We start from the raw sequence: 11,434 nt of genomic DNA on the forward strand, positions 1-11,434 counted from the left end.
TATTAGGGAAATATGGTCAAAGGTCACAGGTGTCAAGCTGTAGTCCTCGGGCCGCGTTCCAATATGTTTTCCAAGTGACCCTCGTTAAGCGCAGGTGCGTGAAAACTTTTAGCCACTTTCGTGTTCAAAAAGAGCTAAAAGTTTTCACGCACCTGCACTTAACGAGGGAATCACACGGACACTCCATTAGGTACACCGCCATTTTCAAGTGTACCTAAGAACAGGCCACTTTTTTAGGGAAATATGGTCAAAGGTCACAGGTGTCAAGCTCTAGTGCTCGGGCCGCGTTCCAATATGTTTTCCAAGTGACCCTCGTTAAGCGCAGGTGCGTGAAAACTTTTAGCCACTTTCACGTTCAAAAAGAGCTAAAAGTTTTCACGCACCTGCTCTTAACGAGGGAATCACACGGACACTCCATTAGGTACACCGCCATTTTCAAGTGTACCTAAGAACAGGCCACTTTATTAGGGAAATATGGTCAAAGGTCACAGGTGTCAAGCTCCAGTGCTCGGGCCGCGTTCCAATATGTTTTCCAAGTGACCCTCGTTAAGCGCAGGTGCGTGAAAACTTTTAGCCACTTTCACGTTCAAAAAGAGCTAAAAGTTTTCACGCACCTGCACTTAACGAGGGAATCTTGGAAAACATGTTGGAATGCGGCCCCAAGGACTGGAGTTTGAAATCTGTGCTATACATGGTCATTATTTCCTTAAATGTCATGGTCAATTTTTTATAAGAAAAGTGGTCATTAAAAACAGCTTTACTATACAAAGTCAAATTCATTTACATCTATATATGTTTTATAATTGACCAACATATACTTCAGTTAATGTATCTGCCCCTTTCCACTAGAGGGTACAACACACCCTGTCCAATGTGAAATAAGCAGTTGAAACATTGAAAAATGTGTTTATTTCTCTGGTTGTTGATTTTTTGCTCACTTGTTTGTGTTACACTTTTGCATGTATGTAAGGTGACCTGCTATTGCATCAATAGCAAACAACACAGCTGTGGACACTCAAACCGAGGAAAAAAAAAAAACATAGAAGTGAATTCCCCATCTGCTTTGGTTTTGATGTCGCTGCCATGACGATGAGACACTTGACCACACAAACGAGGTGCGTGAAGGTGACCTGGGTAGGCTAAAAGCTGACGTGATGGGACACGAAATGAAAAATAAGAAAAACAAGCACCAGGTTGTAGACGTCCCCTTGAGGTACTACCGAAAAATTAAAACCACCGGTAAAATCGAGATGTCGCTTCTTCATCAACCTCCCAAAAAGCTGAAAAATATACAGATTATGAGCTTCCATATACAATCATAATAAATATGTTGACTAAAAACAAAAGCAAATTTCTATAGTGTGAGTCCACTTATTAAAGGGAACGTCTCCCTCCCTTTTTTTTTTTTCCAAGAGCATCCTTGACCTCATTCAAGCGATCATATTCATATAGAAATGTCACAAATGTGCAGTGCTTCATTAGAACTTCTAAACACAACAATGGCTTTGTCCATTCCCCCCCCCCCCCGCATATTTCCCAAAACCCAAATAGGAAATAATGTGCTTAATTTTGGTACTGAACACATAAATGCTGGTAGAGTTCATATTCCAATATAAGTCGTTTTCTTTTCAACAACCACATGCATAATTATGGAAAACCCTTTGAGCGTTCATTCCATATCCAGAATAAGGTCCGTGAGTCCACCCAGTAGCACCTTTTGGCTTACCGGCTGGCACACAATTAAACCCGAAAAGAATTCTACTAGTGTATTGAATTCTCACTAGTGATTACAAAGCGGATAGCCATACAAGGACCTTGAACTGAGTTGTATTTTATATGAACTGCAGCTATAAACTAAGGCGTATGACTTTCACACTATGCCAAAAGTGGCACTCGTAGTGGATAAAACATTAGTTGGAGCAAAAAGCGTACTTAGTACAAGGACCTTAAGTTGGACAACAAATAAATGCTCAAGTGGCTTTGGGCCCAAAAGTGCTACTAGTAGTAAGAAAAATGTGAAGGTCAAACCCAAAGGTGGCGATGAGCAGTGCCAGAAACTAGTAAGATGTGGTTCTTCTACTACTGAATTGTCTTACTGGAGAGAAGAAGCCGAAGGACGTGGACTGAATGCTTCAAAGGGCTTCCCACGCCTGCATTTACATGTGGGAATTCCGCTTGTGTCGTCACATTGGAGAAACAAAAGTTGGTTTGGAATTTGTAAACCTTTTCATTTTCCACGCGGGTCAGTTTGTCCCAAAGTCTCGAGCGTCCAGCGAAGACTCACTCGTCGTCGTCCTCCTCCTCCTCCTCGCCGTCGGACAGCGCGGCGCAGGCTCGTATCTGCCGATAGCCGTCCAGCCACTTCTCCACCATCTGCGTGACGAGTGGGTGGTTGCGTCGGCGTGAGCTCTTCTGGAGGGCCACCAGCACGCCGCCTTCCGTCACGCAGCAGTCCAGCCACGAGCGCAGCAGCTTCTCCTGCTGCTCCTCGTTGCCCATCTGACAAAAAAAAAACACGCGGCCGTGTCAAAAGGGAAGAAAAATGAGAACGATGTATTCGGCAAACAACTTACTTCTTGCGCGGAGAGGAAGTGGATGTGCAGCAGCTTGCGGTCGTTGTCGACGAGCGGCAAGAAGGTGACGGTGACGTCGTCGTCTGTGTTGAGGTTGGCGCCGGCGCCGCGATTGTCGAAGCCGTCGTTCTCCATGGCCACCAGGGCGGAGAAGTGGCCGCGCGTGTAGCCCAGCGCGATGGGGCTCTTCCAGCAGAAGCTCTGCTCCCACAGCAGGGGCAAGTACACGCCTGGCAACACACACGCGTCAAACACGGCATCAGAAAGAAGCCTCTCGACGTGTTCAATCAGATTTTCTGCGTTCGACTGAACTGTTGGGCGAATCTGATCTGCCGCAGCTTAGCAACGCAATTGCATGTTTCGCTACAAACAATCAACAAATGCTCTTTCATCATTGCCTTGCAAAAAAAAAAACAAAAAAAAAAAAACGACACAGACATTCGCGTGTGTCATCCATTTCCCCAGAGACGCCTTTTATGTTTACAGTCGCTGAAATAGCTGAAAGGCTTACTTGTGGAGAAGAGTGCACGCCAGCTATGTCTGCTATGTCAGCTATGAGGGACTCACAAAGGAAGCCCCGGGGCACATCAATGTGGTCAACCATTTTTTTTTTTTAATAATGCTTTGCAATTTAAAAATATATATATATCAATGCCCGTGTGACACCGGCGCCTACCTTGAAAGCGAGTGAACCCGAGCGTTTCCCCACGGAAACTTTTGTAGTACTTCACTCCGTAGACGATGATGGGCCTCCGAAGTATGTGTGCAAGAACGAAAATGTGAGTCTGCTCCAAGCTGGATCCGGGCTGGGGAGGGAAGATGACGCCGAGACTTAGACTTCTACCCATTGCAGGACCGGACGTGATGGTTCTGGGCGGCTTTGCGTACCTGACTGGCCAGTGACAGGATGAAGGCCCAGTCCTCCTGCCACTGTTCCTCCCGCAGAGAAAAGTGCAGGCCGAAGCTTTGCGAATACCACGACTCCCACTCCTTCCAGCGCGTGTAGAACCTTGGACAACAAACAAACACACCTCGAGTTTACTTTGATGGCCGGCTTACACTTGGGTCTTCACGTAAACTGTTTTGGTTAACTTAAAATGCTTGAAGCGCACCTCCGTACATTTTGTGTGGGTTTTTTTTAGCGCCTCACCAGTGTGAGCAGTCGTGCAGGCTGTCGTGGAGCGTCTTGCGCAGGACCGAGTCCTTGTCGTAGATGCCCCACGTGGCCTGCAGTACCGAGTCCAGCAGGCAGTCGCCGGCCGTGCGGTTCCACAAGGCGTACAGACGGCTGTCCAGACGGGTCCCGAGCTCCAGCGACCAGTTGATGATGGGAGACTCCTCCTCCAGCTCTGGGGGGGGGGGGATAAGCAATTGATAAGATTATTGATTTGCCGACACACCAAAAAAAAAAAAGACATTGTGTTTCTGCATGATTCCTTTTGTTCATACGTTTTGTGTTAATGCGTCATATTTGTTTTGTTTGAACATTTGTAAATTGGATTAGATGAAAATCCTCTTGAAGTCAATATTTGGCCAGAATCGTTGCGGTCTTAACCGTATAAGGCTATTTTATTGTATCCCTTTAAAGAAAAAAAAAAAAGGAAAACAAGAATCCTGTTCCAAATTTGACACCAGCTAGCTATGATACAAGAGGGAACACGTGAGCTGGTGGGAGGACAACAAGCCCCTTGTGTGGACGTGCTGTCTTTGAAGCACAGCGAGCTTAATCTATTTAATGGCGGACCTCCTCAGTGTGTCACTGAAGCAGTGACCCAATAGGAAGCCGCATTTGGTGCATCAGAGCAACTTTAAGGGTTGGGGGGAGTGCAGAAAGTCGTGCAGTTTACCAGGCCACGTGATCAGATTTAAATCTTAATCTGTTAATCTACAAAAAAAAAAAAAAAAAAAAAAAAAAAGGAAAGCATAGCGGTCTTTTCTGGCCAAATTTTCTGGCTAAGGTTGCTTGTTATGTGATCCTCGTGACGACACGTGAAGTGAAGTTCTGCCTGTTAGCGGTGTGGAAGTGGTTGCGTGCACGTCTGGTAGAAGGTAAAAAGCCTTGAGAAATTCACAAAACTCTTTGGCTGTGTTTGGACTCAAGACAAGACGGGCAATCAAGGAGACAGAGACCAATTTTGGCAGGGAGGAAGTGCGAGGAATAAACCAATGCAAATGCTTGGCGTGCTTCCCATTAGAGGATGAGTTTGGACAGCAAGTGGATCACCGTCAACTTAGATCTGCTTGAACTCCCTCAAACAGCAATTTGTGCACGCACTCACTGGTGTAATAAGAAGCGTGCACCATTTTACCTTTTTGCACATCTCGGTCCAAAACCTCGTCAAAAAGCTTTTCCTGAACGGCTGGGGGTAAATCCTCAATATCTGCAACAAATACAGCCAAAACATATGTTTTTAAAAAATATATACATACACAAGTAATTCAAAATAAAAATTCTAATAGATTCACACTTGTTTATAAATATATTTGCCCTACTTTAAAACAGCAATGAAAGCTTTCTATTCTATTCTAGCGGTTTTTAATGAGCACAAGATGACCGAAATGCTTCAGCTCAGACCGGCTAGCTTGTTTTTGTTACGTCCACAATAACCGCTGGCTTTCTGTCTATGCTCGTGGGGCTCTTGTCAACACAGTAGCCAATTCTTCCCCGAAAAGACAAATGAATGCATCGGCTGTGTGCGGGCCAAACAGAGCGGGTCTTTGCTCGTGGCCACGTGCCAAGGTCACTATTATCCCGCACATTGATGAGCAATCCTAAACCAGACACTGGCATTTTTTTTTTTTTTTTTACAGTTTGTATGTTGCACAAGAGCAATACTCCAGACAGCGAGCTAAAGGTGACCTGCTGGCAAGGTGAAGGTGACCAGGTCCGTGAGGAAGTAGCAGGTGAAGTCCCCCTTGCGTTGGTGGAGGGAGGCAGCCACCTCGCGGCGGATCTGCTCCGTCAGCTCGGGACACACCATCGCCGGGATGCACTTGGCCGCCTGTTGGGACACCTGAGAAGAGAAAAGCATTTTAAACAAAAGCACGGTGAAGCGGCATTTGGCTGTTGTGCTGCCAATGGAAGTGAAGTCAAATATTTTTGCAGGCACACTCCCACGTCTCACTCAGCAATTTCTGGCTGACCCGCTCTGACAGCAAATTGGGCCAGTGAGCGAGGCGAGGTGCGCGCCGGCGCATAATCCGGGATAACGGCGACGTCAGATACCAAGCTGCTACACGCGCCTCGACCGCAAACATTCAGAAAGGCTTCTCCGCTGACCTCGGTGAGCAGCACGGCCAGCATGTCCTGCCTCTGGAAGCGGATGGCGAGGTGCACCAGCGTGAAGCCTACGTCGAACGCCGACGGACGGTTGAGCAGGTGCACCTCGTCGGACGACAGCTGCCTGGCGATGTCGCCGCCCGACGTCTTGTAGGCCTCTACAGCCGCCAGGTCGCCCTCCACCACGCCTGTGTGGAAAGACATTACAAAGCGCTGAGAATTTAAATGACGGACGCTCCATAAAACAAGTGTAGCATCCTCTTGAGTATACTGTAAACACTGCAAGGAGCTTCTTTTGCTCTCATGTCAACACAAAACAAAGTTGGGCCGCACACGAGCTTTTGTGCGAGAGACTCGGAGTGGGCGGCAGGACCGCCATGTAGAGCCGTGAGCTGACAAGCAGGAGGGAAAAAAAAAAGCGGGCGGGAGAAAACAAAATGAGCGAGGATCGCAAAAACAGCAGACCGCCGTGGACACTCGCGCATCCTGGAAGCCAAGAGGCGCAGCGCGGTGCTCGCCTCAGGACACGCAACAGTCTGGCAATGTGACATCGGTGGTCTCAACAACGAAGATTTGTCATGCGCTGATTGATGGCAAGTCACTGTCAGGTGCTCAATAATGCAGGCTGAAAGTCACGAGTGTTGCTCAAGACGTTTATACTTCTGACCGCGGCGCCACTTGTCACTCTATTTTTAAAACGACAGGTCCCTGTGGAAGGAAGCCTGCTGTGCGCGCGCACACACACAGTGCCGCGGTGTGTCACGCTTAACCTCCCTAGCAACAGAGGACAAACTCATGTGACGGATTGTCTCCAGCACAATCGGGCTGTGACCTCTTTGCGAGTTGACGTCCCCTCGGCCTGAAAGCGTCCATCATTTCTGCCGTTCGACGGAACGTGAAGGAGAACTGTACAAGTAGCGTGACAGCGAAAGGAAAAAAAAAACTAACTAACACAAAAACAAATTTTCCTGAGAACCCTCATCCTCCCACTCTCCCTTGGCTGGCCAGTCTGCAGTGTGGGTGGCCGGATACTCGCTGAAAGCGCGGCAGTCTATCAGCATACCAAAAAGACAAATGAGCAAATGTGGACTGAGCTATGTAAACCTGTTTAGAACAACCGCTTTGCATAGAATAAATAGATGGCATTTGTCGTCATTTATTTAACTTTTTCACCAAATAAAGGCAAAATACGCTAATGTGCATACGACTTATTCGGACTTGGCTATCATAGTTGTACTTGTTGCCCTCTGAAAATTATTTTTCCACAGTGTGCTGCGGTCACTCTGGATCCGCTTGAAACTCACCGACACAGGCGTTGAGGAACAGCCAATCCGTCCTCCTCATTCGGTTCTTGATCTGCTTGAGCTTTTTGAAATCCACCTGCAGCTCCTCCTGACTGCTGACCCCGGCCCCCGACGCCACCTCGATCCTCTGAAAGTCCATGTTTACCTCCGACTCGCGTTTGGAGGATGGCGGCGACCTCCGGCTGCTGCTGCAGCCCCCGCTCAAACCCACCACGCCAACGACTCCCTGTCCCCCCTGGCTCCCCATGCTGCCGCCCCGCCAGTTTCCTATATCGGCGTCGATAAACTTGGAGGACGGCTGCTGCCGTTCGGGCTCGGACGCCAGTTTGATGGGTTCGGCTAGCGGGCCGTGTCCGGGCCGCGGGTGGTCGCACACGACACACTTGGGCGCCTTTGACCAGTTCTCGTAAGTACAGGCGGCACAGGTCCAGTGCTGCGCGTGTGTGTTGAGCCGATTGCGGTCATTGTATTCCTCGCAGGGGTCCGTGGCAGTGGAGGAGGGCGCCGGGCGGCACCCGGAGCCTGAGGTCTGGGGCGACTCGGTCGGACTCCGTGGCTGTCCTTGATGACTGGCGTGCTGCCTGTGACACAGGCACTGAGTGCAGCGGATGGCGCGAGGCCAGTTCAGGTAGGTACACATGTGACAGGACCACTTGGAACTGATCTCTGGGGCGTCGGGCGCACGGACGCGTGGCCGCGCGCTGGAGTCGGGACAAATGAGCAAAGAGGAGCTCCCCTGGGTGGGGCTGTTGCCGAGGCCGACGGGGTCCAGCGGTGGTACGCTCTTGAAGGGCTCCTCAGTGATGATGGCGCCCGCGCTGGGCCGCTGCGCGCGGCACATGGTGCACTTGATGGCCGACTGCCAGTTCTCGTAGGTGCAGTATTCACAGGCCCACTTGGCGACCAGCTCGGTCATCGTCGCGCCGAGGAGGCTCGCTGCCTTTCGGTGGGGTTCTCAGCTCGGCGGGTCCACTCCGAAGGAAACGGTGCACTGCAACCCAAGACACGTGGAATGTTTTTCACATGGAACATTTTGCAAGGGATGTTAGATACAGCTTTTTTCCCAGACCGATACCCGTAACCGATACCTCTCGTACTCGATGTATAAAATTTCATTTTACACAATGCCCCAAAAAAATTGTGGAACAAGACTGATGTATCGGTACTCGCCCATCTATTCATAAGGCAAGTCGTTTTTATTTATTCTTCTATTTTTGTTTAACTGTCCTTCTACTACTGAAAATGTACATTGGCTGTACTGTTAATGGTGTTTTCATCATGGTGACGTTGAGTGTACAATTTGCATTAGGTCAGCGTGAGGGGCCACTTTCTGCCACTCAGTAAACGGCCACAACGCTAAGCGCTGGCACTGAGGACGCTGGGTAAATGGAGGACTCCATGAGCCAACATTGAGTACTTATATTTTAATTTCATTTTACAGATGTGTCTGATATCAAGATGTTTAAAACAATCCTTGCACATTTTGTAACTTTGATATATTATTGACTTTAGCATAAGTGTACTACATAAGATCTCATCGAAATGGTAAGATGTTTTGTCTGTACTGATATCTGTTTTATGCCGTCGACAATCAGAATACGATTTTCAGAGGGGGATATTCTATAATCTGCTCCAGAGTACCAATATTGCACGTTAATCTCTGCTAATGCACATCTGCACAATATCAAAAGGGTGCCTGGTGCACACTGACTGACTGGGCTTACTAGCACACAGTGCAGTTGCTTTTGCCGTGGAGGTATTTGACGCCCCACAATACAGCAATGCTCAGTAACAATCCGGAATGGAAATCCAACACCGAGCATAAACACATACAGTAAAAGTTAATTTATAGACAGGGGACCAGAGTGGCCTACAGTACCATAGAGGAGGCCGGTAACAAGAGACTGGGGGGCGAATGAAAGCAGACACCCAGCGGGGAAGACGTGTGACCGCCTCGAAACTTAACCCACGCTCTGAAACTGAATTCAGTGTAAAGCCTATTAAAGACAAATAAAAAAAGGGGGGTAATCCACAGCGCATGCGCAATGCTTACATTCGGACTGAGACGTTTGTTTACACGGTGAGAAATTCATCACATGAGCGCAACAAAACGCACCGCGGGCGCCTTGTTTGTTTGTTATGGTTTTCCTAACACCCCACAGCAACAACCTGACACGCCCCACCTTTTTCCAAAGGTACGACGTTCTTTTTGACCAGGTTCACAGGTGACGTGCTCAAATCCAGGTACGAAAGGCGTTTTGGCGTCAGCCAGCGTGTCAATAACTTTCCCTAACGATGGAACTATCGCGATGTTTGCGACCTAGCGTTACAAACTCGACGGGATTTAAAAGCCTGCCAGATAAGTAATTACAGAGCAAGCTAACCGCCCGCGCGCTGCTAACACGACTGGATTATGGTCTTGTTGCGCTTTGAAAGTGGAAGCCGTTGAGTAGGACTCAACGAGAAGCCCCTTACCTCGTTTCGTTGGCCGTGGAGAGCCCACTCCCAGCCGAAGCCACTCGGGCTTCTCTTACGTAGCCGACACTAGCCGCATATTGACTTGGTTGGATGGCGGAGGTCCATATAAACCACAGGGCGAGAGCCTCCACCCACTCTCTCGAGCCCCGTCCCTCCTCAGTTGTCCGCGTTGGACTCTTCAAATCATCTTTATCCCCTTTTCGTCGAGCAGAAGGGCTTTTAATGGCGGCACGGAGGGGGAGAGGAAGCGAGCGAGGCAAGGGCTAAAAACACACTAACGAGAGAAGTATGGAAGCCTTCCCTGGACAGTGTTACAGTTGGGAGGCAGGACCGAGGATTTACTACCTGAATATGCCGCGTCTTGTGATTGGTCGATTTCCGCGCATCCTCTTGTGTCGTCCAATCACAATTGACGTACGTCATTGTTCATGTTAAAGAGGTACGTCAGAGCAAAACAGTACACTTCAATGTCATCCGGAATAACAGCACTAGCCCCCCTCTCCAACCCCCCATCGATGGACTAGTTTATTCAACAGCAAATGACATTTTTATTTTTTTATTTTATTTTATCGCAGGCTTGGAAAATTGTGTGTATATATTTTGTTGTTGCAGGAATGGCAGTTAACCACGTGGTGTCGACTCCAAAGGGATGATGTCATCGTGAAAATACTGCAAGCAGCCTGCAGTAATGTATGGCCACTTCAATGTCAGCCCGACGCGCAACACTGGACTGAGATGGAATATTTTTTCCAATGTTATGATTATCAACGCGATGCGTATATTGATGCAACGCACAAAAGCACAAACGGCACGAGTCGAGCAGCCATCTGCACACACAATATGAACACTTTTTGCATGCTTTTGTGATGCATTTGCGTATTGCGCAAATCTAACCATCATACATACATTAACCCCCAAGTTGGGTTAGGCTCCTTGACTTATGTTACTCTTGACGTGAGGACAGCAATTTCTCTCAATAATTATCACATTTGATTTAACATGGTAGTAAACCTAAAACTCAAACCAGTGAGCAAACCATGCATTTAGCTCAGAAATGTAGGTGCAAAAATAAGTGCAATCTCCACAAATTTAATGAAGAAACAGACAAGCCATCTGACATACACACGTCTCTTTATTAACCCCCAAAGATAAGACCACACCGTGCTCCTTCAGCCATGCCTTTTGTTTTCTTTCAAGTGCACAAAACCAGCTAAAAGTCTAAAGAGTCCCTCGGCATTGTGCTTCGGGGAGGTCTGACGGTGTCCCATTCAACATCGGAAGGGTCCGGGGAGTATTACCCCCTATAGTTATGAGTACATGAGTGTCTATCTGTATAGAATTACATCTTCAAAAAAAAATAAAACACTAAACCTGAGCCCTGCTGTCTTTTTTTTTTTAAATCAAGATGAGGTTATAGTCAATACAATAGTCAATACAGTGGAACCTCCACAGTCGAACAGTTCATAAAGTGGTACAATTTTGTTAGCGTAGTCGCAAAATTGCTCAAGTCACTTTATTGTCTCAAAAGATATAAATTTTCATGCTAAGAATTTTTTTTCCTTTTGTCAGATTAAATCAAAGTAACTGGACACGGTGTTTTCAGAAAATGCTTCAAAATGACTTGGACCACTTACGCTATTAGGCTAACAAATTGGAGTGACCATAGGTGACATCACATTTCAAGATTTCAGCTCAGTGAGCATCTAAATGGAAATCTTAAAGGATTATTTTTTGTGATGCTAAAAGAAATAGTGAAGTCATCCAGCATGTGTTGTTGTTGTAACTTGAGAGGTTCCACC

At 47.6% G+C, this 11,434-nt stretch overlaps 1 protein-coding gene and 1 long non-coding RNA gene across 2 annotated transcripts; one reads left to right on the forward strand and one right to left on the reverse strand.

Moving 5' to 3' along the window:
• Positions 1-886: 886 nt before the first annotated feature.
• On the reverse strand, positions 887-10,073 carry zranb1b (zinc finger, RAN-binding domain containing 1b). The gene is made up of 10 exons (XM_049736848.2): positions 9,633-10,073; positions 7,158-8,148; positions 5,854-6,041; positions 5,434-5,587; positions 4,883-4,954; positions 3,724-3,922; positions 3,462-3,582; positions 3,250-3,379; positions 2,574-2,803; positions 887-2,499 (listed from the first exon to the last, which is right to left on the reverse strand). The coding sequence occupies exons 2-10, from the start codon at positions 8,071-8,073 to the stop codon at positions 2,281-2,283; spliced, it is 2,229 nt and encodes a 742-aa protein (XP_049592805.1). The 5' UTR covers positions 8,074-8,148; positions 9,633-10,073; the 3' UTR covers positions 887-2,280.
• Positions 9,228-11,010, forward strand: LOC125978935 (uncharacterized). Its single transcript, XR_007485165.1, has 2 exons — positions 9,228-9,401; positions 10,248-11,010. It is a non-coding gene; the product is annotated as an uncharacterized lncRNA (long non-coding RNA).
• Positions 11,011-11,434: the final 424 nt, after the last annotated feature.

Source organism: Syngnathus scovelli, chromosome 12, assembly GCF_024217435.2.
Source record: "Syngnathus scovelli strain Florida chromosome 12, RoL_Ssco_1.2, whole genome shotgun sequence".
Lineage (NCBI taxonomy): Eukaryota > Metazoa > Chordata > Actinopteri > Syngnathiformes > Syngnathidae > Syngnathus > Syngnathus scovelli.

Bases quoted from the DNA above. Each gene is read 5' to 3' on its own strand.
- zranb1b (XM_049736848.2), bottom strand. From the start codon at position 8,073: ATGACCGAGCTGGTCGCCAAGTGGGCCTGTGAATACTGCACCTACGAG. The intron at 4,955-5,433 runs GTCACCTTTAGC...TATTTGTTGCAG, and splicing joins CACCTTCACCTTGCCAGCAG to ATATTGAGGATTTACCCCCA. The intron at 2,500-2,573 runs GTAAGTTGTTTG...TTTTTTTGTCAG, and splicing joins ACTTCCTCTCCGCGCAAGAA to ATGGGCAACGAGGAGCAGCA.